We start from the raw sequence: 19,571 nt of genomic DNA, 5'->3' as shown, positions 1-19,571 counted from the left end.
TAAGTAGTCTTCCAAAATAGCAGCCTTTTGTTACTAAAATTTTCAATCAAAACTATTTATTAGGCATTCATCGTCTCATACTTGGATCCAAAATAATTTTGATTTTCATACAGGCAGCTTTTTTATACTAAGTAGAGTCTCTGTAGGGGAGTAGTTTGTAGTTTGCCATATGTCACAGGAAATAGAATTGAGAGTTTATAGCAATATATATATATATATATATATATATATATATTTAGCATCTTCAAGACTGTCACCATTTCTTACTTAATTTTATCACACTTCTTTAGGGTGACTAAGTGTCATCTGTTTTTTCTTCTGTCTACTGTGTTTTAGTTCCTGCCCAAGTAACTGGCTTGCATGTGGCCAACCAAGGGATGACCAGCAGCCTGTTTACTAACTGGACCCAGGCAGTAGGAGACATAGAGTTCTACCAAGTCTTACTCATCCATGAAAATGTGGTCATCAAAAATGAAAGTGTCTCCAGCAAGACCAGCACAAAAAGCTTCCAGTCCCTCAAACCAGGCAGTCTCTACTCCGTGGTGGTGACAACAGTGAGCGGAGGGATCTCTTCCCGACAGGTGGTGGTGGAAGGAAGAACAGGTAACAATAGCACATGGAATCTCCAGAGTCCCACTTTTAAAACATTCTATAAACAGGTTAATCTCTGATCTTTCTAAAAACCAAGTTTCAATATCATCCAGAAGGTATGTGTTGCTCTCCCAGGAATAGAAATTGGGTAGGATGAAGGTAGGAAACAATGAATTTTGAATTTTATAAAATCTACAGTAAGTGTGACAGAACTCTTAGAAAAATCTTTATGATGTGATAGTCATTTGATGCCAAATCTCATCCATTGTACATGCTGTACTGATATTAACAATTATATAAAAATATTTATCTGAAGTTAATCAACTAATGATGAAAATAGTAATGCAGTTTGTACATACTACAGGATTGTATTCTGACAGTCACGGCTGGTAGTACTCTTTGCTGTGCAATACTGTAGTGATTAATTTGCATGCAAACTATTTCTAGCCAGAGAACTCCTTAAAAGCATCCACATCTTTTCCATTTTGTATTTGCAAGTCATAGACTCTCAGTGAATGTCTGTGGCACTAAACCCCAATTAAAATAAGCCAGTGATTATGGTTGACATCAGAAAGGCCAGTCATGCTGTAATAGCTCTTTCTGTCCACAGTTGGTCCAATCGTCAGACTTGTTTCTTTCAAGATAGGCCTTTAACCTTATTTTATGCCACTAGAGGGCAGGAAATACTTTGCAAAGAGAAAACACACCGTCTCTAGTTGTGTTCATCAGACTCCCAAGAATAAGTAACTTCATCACAGGAAGATCAAAGCTATTGCCAAGTCCAAGTTTTTTAGAAAAGCTATTGCATCCTTCCCTGTTTTTCCTCAAATGTCTTTATTGATGAGTTTGGTTCAAACCCATTCATTTGGATAGTTAGGATGTTTGCTCTCTGTCCTACATGGGAAACTTTCTGACACATTTTTACATAAAAATGCCTCCACTTAAAATACTTGATGAACAGTTAGACCAAAAATGCAGTCAGGGCACCCTTGTATTTCTGAGGCATCCCAGGGGCCCACTTGTGTTTTTATTTTAGTTAGCCTTCTAATATAAGAGCACTCAGCTTCCAGAACATTTCCTTGACCTCTTAGGTAATCAGATTAGATCTCCTGAATCCACACTGTTTTTGCTGACCAAACTTTTGATTGTGCTTTTCTTATGAAACTATTCTTCCCCTTTTAAAAATCACAGTGCCTTCTAATGTGAGTGGAGTCACAGTAAACAATTCTGGTCGTAATGACTATCTCAGCATATCCTGGCTGCCAGCCCCTGGAGATGTGGATAACTATGTAGTGACACTTTCTCACGATAGCAAGGTGGTCCAGTCCCTGGTTATTGCCAAGTCTGTCAGCGAATGCTCCTTCAGCTCCCTCATCCCAGGCCGCCTCTACGACGTGACCATCACTACAAGGAGTGGCAAGTACGAAAATCATTCCTTCAGCCAAGATAGGACAGGTAAGTCTGTAAGGAGGTCCAGGCTATCTAAGAGCCAGCTGACTCTGTGGCTCAGACATCTGAGAACTGCAGTATTTCTGTAACACTAGGATTAAAGGCCATTGGGATCACACAATTGTTATGGAGTCTTCGTATTTTAACCCAAGAAACCCCTTCTGTGAACAGATGTTGCCGTCACATAAGATGAACACCACTTTCATGACTAGAATTCATATTATATTCAAACATAGTAACAAATATTTCTGTTTAGGGAGTACTTTTTAGTTGCTAGACCTTGATTTTATATGTGTTAACTACTTTAACCCTCAAAAACTCTTTATTGAGGCAGCTGTTATCCCATTTTAGAAATCAGGAAACCAAGGTTCAAGGTTAAGTAACTTGCCCACTGTTTAACCTGTTGAATATGCAGTGCATTTCAAATCTTAGGTTTAAACCCAGCTCTAAATGACTCCAGAGCTTACTAAGCCCTTCATCCTGAAATGTCTCTTGGTTAAGACCACTGTTCATTCTTTTAGACATAAAGTGAAGATGTGAACCTTTATAGTTCTGGGACCAGGAGCAAAATCTTTGCAAAGGCAACAAATACCAGGTCTCTGCTGTGTTAGAAAGTACTAAACTTAGATGACTTACATTTCCCCAATGTATTTTTTTAATTCAATTTATTGGGGTGACACTGGTTAACAAAATTATACAAGTTTCAGGGGCACAACTCGACAACAACACATCTTCTGTCCACTGTATTGAGTGTTCAGCCCCCCAGTCAAGTCTCCTTCCACCACCATTTATCCCCTCAGTTCCCTCCTCCACCTACCATTCCCCCAGACAGTCACCACACCATTGTTCCCCAATATAGTTCTGCTTCATGGGGTTTATATCTGATATTTCTACTAAGGTTGACATTAATATTTTGTCGTAGCTTTTCTGCTGAGCAATGTATGGGTTGAGGTTTACATTTTAAAATGTCAGTTTTTTCAGGAGGATCTATGACTATTGACAACATCCTATCACCTTGCCCAGGGTCTGAACCTATTAAGCACTCAGTAAATGTTTGATGAATCAGAGATCGTTTAGATCAGGGGTCTTCACCTGGTGCTCCATGGGTAGACTTTAGGAATGTAGTAATTCCTGAAATTATCCCTGAAATTGTGGGGATAGGGAAGGTTTGTGTATTTGGGGGTGATGATAAGTTTTTATCAGATTTTCATAGTTTCAGTGACTTCAAAAAGATTCAAGAACCACTAATTTACATTGCTATATCATGCTAGCATTGAAAGTGCTTATAGAATAATCTAATTCCATCTCTCTGAAATAAAATCCCAGAGAGAAACTGGTTTCTCTGTGGTCACATGGCTGACCAGTAGTCAAGTCCAACCCGCCCCAGCACTATCTCCATTGCCTCTTGCTATCCCTAAAAGCACGAGTCAGGGATGTAGAGCTATTCCCTTCCCTCAAAAGATTTCAAGTCTAATTAGGCTGATAAGAATAATGATGTAAATCTGAAAAGCAAATTTCCATTTACAAAGCAGCCTGATGTCAGTATCTTATGTTGATCAACTTGGAGCCTAAAAATTACCAAAAATTAAAGAATACATCAACCAACTACTAACCCCTTATTTCCCCTGGGTGTCAACTCATGAATGTTTCCTACAAGAATGACTTCACATTGCAAGGCCTTTTGCTAAGATTGTTTTTAAACACAAGAAAAGTGATCCTTTTTTCAAAACACCCTCTTGACTCTTCACCAGCATGAACTTGGATTTGGTGCATGACTAATCAAGGCAAACCATTACTCCTGACAAATCAGTTTAATTGGAGAGTCGTGTCTGAGTTATTTTCTTGTTCATTTGGGCTGTCTCAATGTCCTTTTCCATTTCTAATATTCTTATTCTCATTTCGGGTGAAAATAATCAGTATTTCTAATTCTACATAACATCATCTCACAAATTTCCTCCAGTTCTACCTGGAGAGTTCCTTATTGATTTAGCACTATATTCAGCCTGATGTTTCTTTCTATAAATACTTGCTTTGCCTTCAGTAAATTGCTAGTATCTTTGACCTTTCTTAGCCTATGCATACAATGTCACTTCAGAATTTCTTTTCCTTAACTCTGTGATGAATAAATTCTAGCAACACTATCATTGGTTCCAGGTAAATATCTTGAAGAAAGCATACCTATCCTTGCTCCATATCTGTGGTGAGATTCATTCCAATTCAAAAACTAACCAGTGCACATAAGCCAATGAAGGATAGCAGTGCAACTTGTAGGCATGAGAAACATCATGAAAAATGTGGCTTACATGCCAAAATATTGACATTTCTGGGTTATTTCATGCTTTGGGGGAAGAGAAGACTCGGATGTAGGTTTGGCATGTGGCCAGAGCAGAAACCCCTGATTTACCAAACACAGAGGCCACACAGAACTGGAAGACATGCTAGTGCTGGGTATAAGTTCAATACCCTGGATCACAGTATACCCTCTTTCCAGTGCTCCTTCTCATATATTTATAATATCCATCTACAGTCACATAGTAATGGGCCTGTGGCCTACTGTTGAGTTGAAATACAGACTCAAATAAAAAATTAGAATATCCTCTAGATACAGACTTGCCTTATTTTAAATCCTATTAACAAGTATTGATTGATTGATTGATTGAGCAATTGAGGGGAAAAACCCCACACGTACAAGGAATTATTTATTTGTTTATAAATTTATGGGAGAGCCTCGGGTGCACAAAACTGGATTAATCATAATTCTTGGTTCAGGAAACCATGCATCAGTTGCTACTTTTATTTATTTTTTCAGCATTTAACTTAATTGGACAATATTTCTTAATAATTTAATATGTAACTGAGAAACTACTATCTGAAATAAAAACTAGAAACTTGACAATAATCTATGTCAAATATATGGTTCCCATCTCCCTGCTCCACCCCAGGAAAACCATCTACTTGACTACAATTTTCATCTCTCTTTCTTGCTTTTCACCTTACATACCTCATTATTTGTCCTCTTAAAATTATGGGTTTTTTAAATTTTTCATTGTTTTAACATTATAAAAATATCTTTTATGTAGTATATAATCTTTTAGGACTTAGATTTTTTTCACTTAATTGTAAAATGATTGGATTCATCCATGTTATGTGTTTTAATGTTAAGAGCAAGAAATTTATATTTTTGTGTTTTAAGTTAAGAAGAAATTAATTATGACTGCTACCTACCAATTCATTCATCTAATCTCCTGTCGATGGGCATTCTCTTTCATACTTTGTCTTACCAGTTTTTTAAATTTTGTCAATCAAATATATATAAAATGATATTTGGCCATGGGCCTAACTTGCATTTCCTTGCTCACCACTGATGTTGGACGTCTCTTTGTGTATTAATTAACCATATGTGTTTACTCTTTTTCGACTATTTTTTTTGGATTGTTTATACTTTTTGTGGTGATTTTTTATCATGTCATTAATCACCAAGGTATCCTGGAATTATTAATATCATCACCAACATTCATATCAATTATCAGTTATCATGTTTAATGGCCCATTTTAGACATGACATTTTGTGTAGACTAACAACAGGATTAGAATTAATTCATCAGGTTTTGTTTAAAAACCCATTTAATAACTCTAGGTAGTATAACAATCTTTCCCCTCCAGAAATTTGTGAGCTAAAAGTTTAAGATTTTTCTTTTAAATACACAATAAAAATCAACTCACTTTCTCTCATTGTCCCAGGTTGTCATCTGTGGTCAGTTGCTCACTAAGAATCAATAAATCTTTAGCTGTTCTTGTTCTCTTTTTCAGTGCCTGACAAGGTGCAGGGAGTCAGTATTAGCAACTCAGCCAGAAGTGACTATTTAAAGGTATCCTGGGTGCATGCCACTGGAGATTTTGATCACTATGAAGTCACCATTAAGAACAAAAACAACTTCATTCAAACAAAAAGCATTCCCAAGTCTGAAAATGAGTGTATATTTGTTAAGCTGGTCCCTGGACGGTTGTACAGTGTCACCGTTAGTACAAAGAGTGGACAGTATGAAGCCAGTGAACAAGGGAATGGGAGAACAAGTAAGTAGAAAGATTGCAAAACGTGGTCGGTTGGGACTTGAAGGTCATCAAGTAAATAATGTATCTGAGCCTTGAATTTTCTCTCCTTAGTTATCAGTAAATTACATTCCCAGTAAGCCTCACTCAGAGCTAGCTAACATCATTCAGCCACGCCATGGCCTAGAATTACTGAATATTTATTGGAAGACAAAAGCAAGCCTGGTGGGCAAGCAAGAAGGCCATGTGTCCCATTTTTCTTCCCCGTCCTTCCGCACTGTGGCATTTAAAGTTCTGGACTTTTTGTTTTATCTTATTATTGAGATCATCACTCATTTTATAATTAGATTCTACCAACATTTAGCATAGATTTATGTCAGGAAAAAAAATTGCAATTTTTTTTTTAGAAATTAAATTTAATGGGGTGACATTGATCAGTGAGAGTACATAGGTTTTAGAGTAGTATCTCTGTAGCATTTGAACTGTTGATTGTGTTGTGTGGCCATCACCCAAAGTCAAATTGTTTTCCATTACAGAAATTATAATTTTAACAATTTTAACAGTTGCTTTTAATTTTTCTTGTTTAATTATGTATGAAATAATTTAAGTGGTTAATCTGGGTCAGGGAGATGTTTTCTAGTTCCACGAATGTGATTCATAAATTATTGTGTAGGTAAATGCTAATCAGCCACTCTCTTGAAGTGTCTTCTAATATTCCTCCCTAGTCCCAGAGCCTGTTAAGGATCTAACATTGCGGAATAGGAGCACTGAAGACCTTCAGGTGACTTGGTCACGAGCTGATGGGGATGTTGACCAATATGAGATTCAACTGTTCTTCAATGACATGAAAGTATTTCCTTCTTTTCACCTTCCAAATACCGCAACCGAGTATCGATTCACCTCCCTAATACCAGGGCGCCAGTATAAAATTCTGGTGTTGACCATCAGTGGAGATGTACAGCAGTCAGCCTTCATTGAGGGCTTCACGGGTAATTGGAAATATGGATCTTGAACCTGACTAGTGATAGCGGTGCAGAGTTGGCCCTTGAACAACATAGGTTTGAACTGTGTGGATCCACTTATATGCAGATTTTTTTCAGTAAATATATTGGAAAAATATTTGGTAATTTTTCTTACTACCATGAAGCAATCATACTATACTATCATGAAATAATTGTATTTCTGCTTTTTTATTATTAATGCATGAATAATTATATCTATAAGTAAATATGAATTTTTTTCTCATTTTTTTGGTCTGTTGTTAGTAGTCCATATAACATCTACAGTATTTTGTGTCATATAAGAATATTGATGTGTCCTGACCTGTGGTGGCATGGTGGATAAAGTGTTGACCTGGAACACTGAGCTCGCCGGGTTGAAACCCTGGGCTTGCCTGGTCAAGGCACATATGAGAAGCAACTACAAGTTGCTGCTTCCTACTCCTTCACCCCTGCCTTTTTCTCCCTCTCTCTCTTCTCTCTCTAAAGTCAATAAAATAAAAAATTTTAGCCTGACCTGTGGTGGCGCAGTGGATAAAGCATCAACCTGGGACGCTGAGGTTGCCTGTTCGATACCCTGGGCTTGCCTGGTCAAGGCACATATGGGAGTTGATGCTTCCTGCTCCTCCCCTTTCTCTCTCTCTCTCTCTCTCCTCTCTGAAAATTGAATAAATAAAATCTTTAAAAAAATTTAAAAATATTGATGCAGGTACTAATAAGCAGACAATTCATCTAGTAAACAGATGAGATAAACGTATGGTATCTATAAATACCATACAGTACTATAAATGTATTATCCTTTCTATATGATTTTCTTAATAACATTCTTTCCTCTAGCTTACTTAATTGTAACAATACAATGTATGATATATATAACATACAAAATGAGGTAATCAACTGTTTATGTTGTTGGTAATTCTTGTGATCAATAGTAGGCTACTAGCAGTTAAGTTTTGGGGGAGTCAAAAGATAAATGCATACTTTCAACTGCACAGGCCTCTGCCTTGTTCAAGGGTCAACCGTATTTAGCAGGTTGGGTAGCCAGGTGTCTCTTGGTTGAGGCCTTGGAGCTATAAAATGAAGATGGCAGGAAGGGGAGAAGGTTATCCTGATAGTGACAATGACGTTGTTCAAGCTAGCTGAGCAAAAGTGAAAGTATGATATATGGGAAGAAAAAAAGGTGTACTGAGAAATGCTATTGAATTGATGTGACTAGCTCAGGGGTCGGAACCTATGGCTCGCGAGCCAGATGTGGCTCCTTTGATAGCTGCATCTGGCTCGCAGACAAATCTTTAATAACAAAAATATAAAATATTCTCATGTATTACAATCCATTCATTTCCTACCACTCATGTTCATGGTTGTGGGTGGCTGGAGCCAATCACAGCTGTCCTCCGGACAAAACCAAATTTTTATTGGATAATGCATAACGTACATGGGTCGTTGTATGGCTCTCACGGAATTACATTTTAACATATGTGGTGTTCATGGCTCTCTCAGCCAAAAAGGTTCCCAACCCCTGGACTAGCTGGTGCTTATAAGGAATACAGATTAAGTATAAATATCCCTGTAGGCTGGGTGGGTATCACTTCTTTGGAACTCTATTAGTAGTGTTGCTATAATAGTGTTTATTAACAGTTTACCATGAACCAGATCCACAGCAAAGCACTTTACATGTACATTTTGTTCAATCCTCACAACTCTGTGGATTGGTTAGTACTATTATTAATTAGCATTACCATTTTTCTGATGAGGAAACAAACTTACAGAGCATAAGTAATTTGCTTGGAGTCCCACTGCAGTCAGTGAGAAAACCAAGACTTGGACCAAGGCAATCTAACATGTCCCTCGCTCTGTTACAAGCATTGTTCACTCCTATTCATCGGCAGTGATGTCCCTACAAACTTCCCCCTGAACTGAACTAATTTCAGTTCAGGCAGAAGAGTATGATAAAGATGGTAAATCAATACCAGTGTTTTCTATGTATATGCTGTCAGTAGATGCCAAAACATAAGAAGCACGAAAACTTTGCTTGAAATTTCCACAGTTCATTCTCTAAGTGATGACGTCTAAATTTATTTTCTCTTTTAGTGCCCAGTGCTGTCAAAAATGTTCATGTTTCTCCCAATGGGGCGACAGATAGTCTGACGGTGAACTGGACTCCTGGTGGGGGAGATGTTGATTCCTACACGGTGTCAGCATTCAGGAAGAATAAAAAAGTTGACTCTCAGACTGTCCCCAAGCACATCTCTGAGCACACTTTCCACAGACTGGAGGCCGGGGAGCAGTACCACATCATGATTGCCTCGGTTAGCGGGTCCCTAAGCAACCAGATCAATGCGCTTGGGCGGACAGGTGAGCATCCACCTCAGGAAGGGCCAGGTTGTTCTCCACAATGGACAATGAATGAGATTAGCTATTCACATTCAAACCATTTAAATTTGTACAATTCAGTCTGGTTTCAAAAGCCTTTCTCACATTTTTTCTTTTCATTTTTCGGTCTTAATAGAGATTTTCAAAACAAATGATAGGTAATTAGTAACCAAATCATTTGAATAAATTTTTAAACTTGCTAAAGTATTTAAAATTTTAACAAGCAGGCTTCTATAAATATGCATTTTTCAAAATTTCACCCCTTTCCTATGCCATCTACTGCATCTATGATAGCTAAAGGACAAGTAGTAAATGAATAAATAATGTATCTATTTATTTATATTACTATCATTATTAATATATTACTTTCAAAACAAAAAAATATATATTAGCACCTGCTACATGCCAAGCATAAAATTATCTCTAGTCACACAACATGGTAGAGGATCTTATCTCTATCCTACAGATGCGGAAAGTAAGACTCAGAAGGTTTATGTAACATTATCTAGGATGCATGTAATAAGAACTAGAGCCATAATTCAAATCTAGATCTGGCTAGTTCCAAAACTTGTTCTCTCTCTACTGTGATACAATACTCATTAAATGTCTTCTTTTCTCGTTACCATTCATTTAATTGTGGGTTCTGGGTCCTACTCTATCTCCATTTCATATATATAAATATATTTCCAGCCATATGTCAGTTACTGTTAGAAAAAAGGAATTCAGTAACAGGACAATGCCGCTGACCTCAAAAAACTTATAACCTAGCAAGGAGACAGAGAAATAAAAAGATAATTATGGTACAACATGGTAAGTGCTAAAATTAAAAAAATGATTATGACATGCTATAGGAACAAACAAAGAATCAGGGAAGGCTTCCAGGTGGAAGTAATATTTGAACAGACCCTTAAGAAGTTATCCTGATGAAGCATATGTTGACTTGGTTCCAGCAGAAAAAGCAAAGAAAACAAAGGCCTCAGGATGAAAACTGGGTACGCTGGGGACCCACACACTACTTAGTATGCTAGAATAAAGAATGTGAGCCGTGTGGCCATGTAAGTAGACAGGATTGAGTCATGAAGGGTCTGTGTACCCTGTTAAGGTATTTAGAAGTATGGAGAACCATTGAAGGCATACTATGAGAATATGCCAGATACAATGTGCAGTTTGAGACTGACAGGTAAGGAATCAAGAGGACTGGTCAACAGACTTGCAGTAACATGTGAATGAGATGATATTGTCTTAGCATAGTTGTAGTAGAGGAGGGACATGGAGAGAGCCAAGAGAAATAAGATTTAAGAGACAGAAATTATAAGACTCATGACTAATTATATGTAAAAGGGTAAGAGTGACAACCCAAGCTTCTGACTTGGACCATGAGAGAAACAAAGGGCAATAAGGAAATTATGGGAGGGAGATGAGGAGTCCAATTTGGGCAGCTTAAGAGTTGGACATCTGTGGAACATCCAGAGAGAGATGTTATTTGTGAAAACTAGAAGAGAGATCTGAACTGCAAGAAATACATATGTATTTTCCGATGGCTTTAGACGACCCCTGTGTTTTGGTCGTTCGACCCCCGCCGGGGTCGCGACCCACAGGTTGAGAACCGCTGCCGTATAGGTAACAATTCAAACCAAACCATAGGAGTGAATGAGGTCTCCTAAGAAGATTATGCAGAATGAGAAAAAATATGAGCCTAGAACAGAAAATATTATTAACAAATAATACTATTTTTTCTTTTACATCAAGAGCCGTAGTACAAACACGTTTTTATACTACTGCTTAGGTCAAGTCTTGAAGCTTTGACTTGAGTAAATCTTGGGAATCAGAGTCCAAATAAGTACCTATATATTCCAAACTATAGTCACTGAATGTAAATTTGTTCAGCATTCCTCCACTCTCTAGAAGAATACGTACACATCACTTTGCATATTTAGTGTCACTTCTGCGAATTTTTCAACTCATTTGACTTCAAAATTCTATCTTAAATTCAGAGAAAAAAATGGAGAATCAAAGCAATTCTACAGATAATTCAAGATAAGAAATATTTTCTCCTAGGGGCACACAGAAAGTGTCAATGCAGTAATGAGGCATTGTCTTCTATCTGCTATTGCTTTGAGAGAGTTTTTCTCAACTGGTTACTTTACCCTAAATGACAAAACCTGCTTCCTTTCCTTCTTTGCAGTCCCAGCATCTGTCCAGGGAACAGTTGCAGACAATGTATACAGCAGTCATTCCTTAATAGTAAGTTGGCAAAGAGCCCTTGGCGTGGCAGAAAGATATGATATCCTACTTCTAAATGAAAATGGGATCCTTCTGAATAACATATCAGAGCCAGCTACCACTAAACAGCACAAATTTGAAGACCTAACCCCAGGAAAGAAATACAAGATCCAGATCTTAACTGTCAGTGGAGGCCTCTTTAGCAAGGAAGCCCAAACTGAAGGCCGAACAGGTAAGTCACACAGCCTATTGTTTTGTATTTCTCCTTGTCTGCTTTCCCTGAGGACAGTAGCCTCAGAGCGATGAAGCAAAATAGGGAGAGTGTATATCTTTCCTGGCACAGTAGGAACATTCTCCAAGACTCACCACTTCCCCATCAGTTGGCTGTGGACACAGCCTTCAGCCCACCATACTCCAATTTAGATTTTTTTATCAAAACCATCTATTACTTCCCTATGGCTGTCATGATAAATGACCACAAACTTAGCAGCTTAAAAACAACAGTTTATTATTTTAGAGTTCTGGAGGTCAGCATGTGAAAATGGGTCTTATGGGGCTCAGATCAAGGTGTTAGCAGGATTGTGTTTCCTCTAGAGATTTTAAGGAGAAAATCTATTTCTTGCCCTATCTGCTCCTAGGGGCCACCCACGTTCCTTGGCTCATGGCTGCCTTCCAGCAATGGTAATCCTCCAACCTCTGTGCCTGTCCCAATATTACCTTTTTTACCTTCTTGCCTCCCTTTTTCATCTTTTCACTCTTGTGATTACATCGGACACCACCCAGACAATCCAGGATAAGTTCCCCACCTCAAGATCCTTAATTTAATCACATCTACAAAGTCCCTTTTGCCACATAAGTTAACAACTTTATAGATTCTGGGGATTAAGACAGGGACATCTTTGGGGGCCATTATTCAGACCACACAGGTCTCGTTGATTACTTATTTATTAAGTTCCTAGGTTTTAAAAGGAGTTGATGGTGATAAGGACATGAAGATGAGTTAGGCATGTTTCTTTTCCTGGATGAGCTGACAGACTTGTAGGTGAGACAGACACTTGGAAAAATAACAATACATTGAGATAAAAAGTTTTATGTAAGAGAGAAATGATTGACACAAGGCGAGTATGGAAATTGGGTTGACATTTCAGCCTGACCAGGTGATAGCGCAGTGGATAGAGCATTGACCTGGAAAACTGAGGACCCAGGTTTGAAACCCCAAGGTTTAAGTGCGGGTTCATAGACATGACCCCATGTCAGTGGCTTGAGCCCAAAGGTTGCTGGTTTGAAACCCAAGGTCACTAGCTCAGGCCCAACGCTGCTGGTTTGAACAAGGGGTCATTGGCTTAGCTAGAGCCCCACAGTGTAGACATGTATGAGAAGCAATCAGTGAACAACTAAGGTGCTAGAACTACAAGTTGGTACTTCTCATCTCTCTCCCTTCCTGTCTGTCTCTTTCTCTTTCTCTCTCTCACACACACACAAAGTGACATTTTAGAACTGTCATGAAGGGTGAAACTTTCTCCACGTGGAGAGGTGGTAGACAGACACTCTGTGCAAACATTATCCTGTGCCAAGACAGAGAGGTGTGAGAAGAAACAGCGAGACTTTGTGGGTGGCTGAAGTGTGGGTGGCATGCTGGGGAGCGAGGCTGGAGAGGCAGGATGGGCCCAGATGAGACAGCACCTGCCGTGCCTTCTTCCCCAAAAGTTCATTTCTCATCTGGCAAGCAGTGAGGAAGCAATGAATGTTTTTAACCAGAAAGTGAATGCTTTGTAATAAAAATGTCTACCTTAAAAAAAAAAGAAAAAAGATAAAACCAGACGGCAATGGGGGATGGACGGACTGGAGAAGAGACTGGAGTGGGGAGATTTATTCATTAATTCATTCGTTATTGAGTACTTACTCTATGCTAGGTACTATCTTAAATGCTGGAGAGATAGAAGTGGACAAAGCAAACCCTCATGGTCATGAAGCTTACATTCTAGTAGGGGAGAAAGGCAATAAACAAAGTGAGTAAGTAAAAAATATAGTACACTAGATGGTAATAAAGACCAAAGAGAAAATTAAAGCAGGAATGTGGGATGGCAAGTATTGGAGGCTTATAATTTTAGATAGTACAGTCCTCAGAGATTTTATTAAGAATGTGACTTTGGAGTGAAAATTGGAAAGAGGTGAGAAAAGGGATCATGCAGACATTTGGGGAAGAATATCCTCAATCAGAGCACACAGCTAGGCCAAGGGCCTGACTCCCAGGACGGTGACTGGCCTGCTGGAGGAAAAAGGCCAGCGTCACTGGAGAAGAGGGAGTGAGAGCCCAGTGAGGGGACCTGCCAGGAAGGTAATTGGGGTCCAGAGACAGCTGCAGTTGCAGAAAGCCTAAAGGTCAAAAGCTAAACTAACGCAGGGGCCCTGGTGAAGGACAGTAGACAGAGTCAAGAAATCTGTCTCCCTTAGATGAGATGGCACTCGGTGGCTGAGTGGAGTACAGGTGGAGGAAAGAAGGCGCCAGTTCCTAGCTGGAGGGTCTGGCAGAATGTATGCCCTTAATTTAGATAAGAGAAACAGGAAGAGGGAATTTAGAGGAGAATTATACAGGATTTGGTTTGGAACTGAGTTTGAGATGTCTGAGTAACTTTGCTTGAGAAGTGATTATTGGTCATTGAAAATACGGGCCCAAGCTCAGAAAAGTGAGCTAGAGATTAAGATTTGGACAAAAATTCTAGTTAAATCAATATCTTTTTTAAAAAATATATCTATTGTATTGATTTTAGAGAAAGAGGAAGGGGGGAAAAGAGAGAGGGAGAGAGAGAGAGACAGGAACATCAATCTGCTCCTGTGTGTGCCCTGATTGGAGATTGATCTGGCAACCTCGTGCTTCAGGACAACGCTTTAACCAACCGAGCTCTCTGGCCAGGGCTAAATCAATATCTTAGTCTGTTCAGGGTGCTATAACAAAAATGTCATAATCTGGGTGGCTTAAACAATATTTATTTCTAACAGTTCTGGAGGCTGGGAGTCTGAGATCAAGGCAGCAGTAGATTTGGTGTCTGGCGAGGGCCTGCTTTCTGGTTTATAGCGCCTTCCCGTTGTGTCCTTACAAGGTGGAAGAGGGAGAGAGCTCTCTGGGGCCTCCTTTTAGGGCACTAATCCTGTCCATGTGGGCATAACGTTCATGATCTAATCACCCTCAATGGCTCCTAATACCCTCACTTTGGGGGTGAGGTTTCAACATATGAATTTAGGGGAACACAAACATTCAGACCTCAGTGATTCAGAAAGTGAATGAGACTGCTTACTTAGCTAGTGTTATAAGATATGAAAGGGACAAAGACTGGAAGCATGGAAAAGACTAACTTTTAAGGTTCTGGCATAAGGAGAGAAAGAAAGCAAAGGAGCCTGAGAAAGTGTCCTCCATGGAGGGAAAAGAACTCAGGAGAGACTGAGGAGATGTCCTGCTCTGTCTGCACCGGTGCCCGAAGAGTGCTGTGAAGTCAGGAAGCATCTCTGCCAGCAGGAAGCAGCGATTTCTGGTGGCATTTGATTACTTTGCTAACAGGTAGCAATAAAGGCCACTGTTGCAAAATCTTAATGTGAACTAGTTTTAAAAATGGTTTTAGCTTTCCTCTTGCTTCTCTTTCTCATCTCCCTGACTCGAATTTCCCCTTTCTGTCTGCTTTTCACCATCTTTCCCACCCACTCTCTCCTCCCACTGTCCTCCCCTCCGATGGTCATTTCTTAGCTCTCCGATGGCATTCAGCAGTTTTATGATCTCTGATATAGCTCCTCAAATTAGAAAACACTGAGTCACACAGGCCAGATTAACATTTATTGTACAACTCTCAAAATATCTTTGAGGATACTTTCCCATTGCTGGTTTTCCTTGGTCTTTGTGATTTTGTTTTTTTAAAATGAAGAGTTTCAGTATCAATAATTAGATTCCTTTGCTCTAAGGGCTCCATGAAGCCAATATTTTTAAAGGCAGGGACCACGTGTTTTGAGCTGCTGTTTGAGTGAGTCCATCCAGGCGTCCTCCTGGGCTGTGCCAAGACTCAATCTCACCTTCTTGCCCCTCGACATTTCCAGTTCCAGCAGCTGTCACCAATCTGAGGATCGCAGAGAACTCCACCAGACACCTGTCCTTCAGCTGGACCACCTCAGAGGGAGAGCTCAACTGGTACAACATCTTTCTGTACAACCCAGATCGAACTCTTCAGGAGAGAGTTCAAGTCGACCCGCAAGTCCAGAGCTTTTCTTTCCAGAACTTACTGCAAGGCCGAATGTACAAAATGGTGATTGAAACTCACAGTGGAGAGCTGTTCAACGAGTCTTTCATATTTGGTAGAACAGGTAAGACCGGGACCCAAGCAACAGTGAATAGTAGGGAAAGTGTCACAGTTTGTTCCTAGTTTCCCATTCTATCCAGGTATAGCTTTATATGAAATGTGTGACCTTCAGGTGACCCTAAACCAGACCTTTGATTATACATCAGAGTAGTTGTTGCACTGGCTTCTGCTCTGTTGCCTCCACTTGTTTATCTCATAGGGTTTAATAAAAATAAAAATAAAAAATCTGTAAGAGGATTGTAACCGATCATGGCTCAGTTCAAGCTGTGCCCTGATTTTCTACAAGAAAGAGATGGAGTGGAGGGCAGGTCCAGGGAAGGACCAACAAGCAAGGACTGCTGTGAGTCAGAACCGCAGGACTGGAGGAAACAAACACCAAGATTGGCAGGAAAAGGAGAGCGATAAACATCTTTCCGGGCTACAAATAAGAAACTGGACCTGCTCTTCTTTATAACTGGAGCCCATTATCTCATTTTTCTATTCAATTTTCTTCCATTTGACAGAATTGTTTGAGTGCTCTTGGGTCCTAGGCACTGGGCTCATGGCTGGAGTAGGACAGTGAACAAGACAGATGATGCCCTTGACCCCACAGAGCTCTGTGTTAGTGGAGGGAGAGGGGCAGGGAACAGCATATTTTAAAGGGAGATGATATTGGAATGCCTTAATTTCTATGAAGGAAATAAACAGTATGTGCGACAGAGAGCAACTTGGCAGGACAAACTCTGTTAGAGAAGGCATTTCGGCTGAAACCCGAAGGAGCCGTGTGAAGAGCACGTTGCAGGCACCCAGTGGAAGTCCTCAGTTTGTCTTCTGAGGGGGAATGAGCAGGAGCAGCAGAAACGCCGAAACCGTGAATAGACTCACCTAGATGTTACCGCCTCCGGCAGCCTGTGCCCATGCAGATCCTCTCCTTGGCCCACTAAGGTTTGAAGTTACTCCAGCGAATGACAGCAGTCTTCACTCTTCAAAGAATGATGATGCTCAGATACCCATGGGACAGGTGCCAGTGTAGCCAATTTATACAAAGGTAGAAGCGACTGTTAATAAAGATTTTGGTAAGAAAGAACAGGAAAGAACCGAGAACCAAAATGCTGGAGAGGTGGGAGAGACCAGAGAGGGATGCTTTGGTGTGTTGGCCACAAGAGAGATGGGCCGACTGCATGGGACTGGAACTTTTCATGAACACTTGTAGGACCTTGTATGAGCTAAGGTATAGGCTATTTGGCCAGTTTTAATCATTTCAAAAGATTTCATTCTATATGTTCATCAGAGCACACATGGCAAATGGGTAAAAGCCAGCCTTTGAGTTTTGTCTTATTTTAATCTGTCCCGTGTCTCTAGACCACATTCCCCTAAATCAAAGTGACAAAATACAGGCAAGATCTGACTCTACAGGAGGAACTACTCACCTGTAGGCACAACATAGCTTATGTTTTCACCTGTGGGCCAAAATGCCTTTGTTTCTGTTGTGTGTTTTAGTAAAGGTTTTCCTTGTTTCAGTCCCAGCCTCTGTGAGTAACCTCAAGGGATCCAACCGGGACATGACGGACAGTCTCTGGTTCAGCTGGAGCCCAGCCCCTGGGGACTTCGACCTTTATGAGCTGATTCTGTACAATCCCAATGGCACTAAGAAGGAAACCTGGAAAGAAAAGGACTTAACAGAGTGGCGCTTTCATGGTCTTGTTCCTGGAAGGAAGTATACTCTATGTGTAGTGACTCACAGTGGAGAGCTCAGCAACAAGGCCATTGGGGAAAGCAGAACAGGTAAAAAGCTCAGTTTCCAGTGGCCAAGTATTGGTGGGAAGTGGTGTCTAAAGACATATTTTAACAATGGTTTTAATAAGAAGAAATAGAGTCAATAATGATGTGTCATGAGCTACCCTCTGAACTTGGGAAAGCACAAGTGGTAGAGTGGATAAAGAAAAAGACTGGTTAAAATGATCTAGGTCCTTAGCTTAGCTATGCTACTTAGGTGAAACAGGACAGGTATCTCTAAGCCTCAGTTTTCTTATCTTTAAAATGGGAATAATAACATACCTCATCATTGTTTGGCTATATGCAGTTCTTCCTAAAAATTTTTTTTTGTTTTGTTTTGTTTTTTCTGAAGCTGGAAACGGGGAGAGACAGTCAGACAGACTCCCGCATGCGCCCGACCAGGACCCACCCAGCACGCCCACCAGGGGCGAGGCTCTGCCCACCAGGGGGCGATGCTCTGCCCCTCCAGGGTGTCGCTCTGTCATGACCAGAGCCACTCTAGCGCCTGGGGCAGAGGCCAAGGAGCCATCCCCAGCGCCCGGGCCATCTTTGCTCCAATGGAACCTTGGCTGCGGGAGGGGAAGAGAGAGACAGAGAGGAAGGAGGGAGGGGTGGAGAAGCAAATGGGCGCTTCTCCTGGCCGGGAATCGAACCTGGGTCCCCCGCACGCCAGGCCGACGCTCTACCGCTGAGCCAACCGGCCAGGGCCCTAAAAATTTTTTTTTATTTCTTGGACATACTGGGTTCAATGGACAAGGCCATCAGAAATTAAACATAGTCTGTGGACTCAAGCCTTCACATCTCAAAATATGATGGAATCAATACCTCTGCACACTTAAAAGCCACTCAGGGAACATTCATGCTTCACAGCACCCTGGTAAGGAAGCTCTGGTTATGAAAACTAAAGAAAATAAACATAAAACACTTGAGGACAGTGCCTTACACATAGTAAACACTATAAAAGCAAGCTCCTATTTTATATTACCTCTTTCTGTAAAATACATTTAAAGTATGTCTATGGTCGCTCAGCTATCTCATTTGTATGTTATAGAACAGAAGTGATTACATGATTTTTCACTTTTTCCTACATGTAGCCCCAAGTCCTCCTAGTCTTATGTCATTTGCTGATGTTGCAAACACATCCTTGACCATCATCTGGAAGGGGCCACCAGACTGGACAGACTATGATGACTTTGAGGTTCAGTGGTTACCCAGAGATACCATCACAGTCTTCAACCCCTACAACAACAGGAAATCAGAAGGACGCATCGTGTCTGGTCTTCGTCCAGGGAGGTCCTATCAATTCAGTGTCAAGACTGTCAGCGGTGATTCCTGGAGAACCTACAGCAGACCAATTTCTGGAACTGTGAGGACAAGTACGACATGTTTTGCTACTCTTGGTTCTCATATAAGCAAGGAGGAAGTATGTTTAACAACATATAATTCCAGTGAGGCTTGGTATAAATCCACACTTTTACTTGGAATGGGTTAGGTTGAATTCAGGCAGAGGTCTGTATAGAGTTGTTTATTTATTCAATACTAAAAACACTTGAACAATGAATAAATGATCCCTGCCTCCGTGGAGCTTACAATCAAGTGGGAGGTACTATCATTAAGAACAACTGCATTTAGGGACTGATTAAGGAAGTATTCGGTGCTATAGAAAGCCATGGTCGTGACATCTGACCCAATGCAAGGGAGCTTCCTGGAAGAAGAAACATCCAAATCAAAACCTAAGGAAAGAGCAAGATTCACTGGGTGGAAGTGGGAAAGAAGAATATAGTCCACT

General features: G+C 40.3%; 1 protein-coding gene across 2 annotated transcripts in view; it reads left to right on the top strand.

Moving 5' to 3' along the window:
- PTPRB (protein tyrosine phosphatase receptor type B) overlaps positions 1–19,571 on the top strand; it is a 120,518-nt gene that overhangs the window by 55,045 nt on the left and 45,902 nt on the right. For both annotated transcript variants that reach the window (XM_066257663.1, XM_066257664.1), the window contains 9 exons: positions 337–603; positions 1,783–2,046; positions 5,851–6,114; positions 6,816–7,079; positions 9,180–9,443; positions 11,647–11,916; positions 15,768–16,031; positions 17,528–17,791; positions 18,877–19,158. In XM_066257663.1, coding sequence (XP_066113760.1) covers positions 337–603; positions 1,783–2,046; positions 5,851–6,114; positions 6,816–7,079; positions 9,180–9,443; positions 11,647–11,916; positions 15,768–16,031; positions 17,528–17,791; positions 18,877–19,158 — 2,403 coding nt within the window. The remainder of the gene's footprint in view (positions 1–336; positions 604–1,782; positions 2,047–5,850; positions 6,115–6,815; positions 7,080–9,179; positions 9,444–11,646; positions 11,917–15,767; positions 16,032–17,527; positions 17,792–18,876; positions 19,159–19,571) is intronic.

The sequence above is a fragment of the Saccopteryx bilineata genome, chromosome 2 (genome assembly GCF_036850765.1).
Source record: "Saccopteryx bilineata isolate mSacBil1 chromosome 2, mSacBil1_pri_phased_curated, whole genome shotgun sequence".
NCBI classification, from domain to species: Eukaryota; Metazoa; Chordata; class Mammalia; order Chiroptera; family Emballonuridae; genus Saccopteryx; species Saccopteryx bilineata.
The sequence above is the reverse complement of the archived record's forward strand: the minus strand, read 5'-3'. Positions and strand labels throughout refer to the sequence as shown.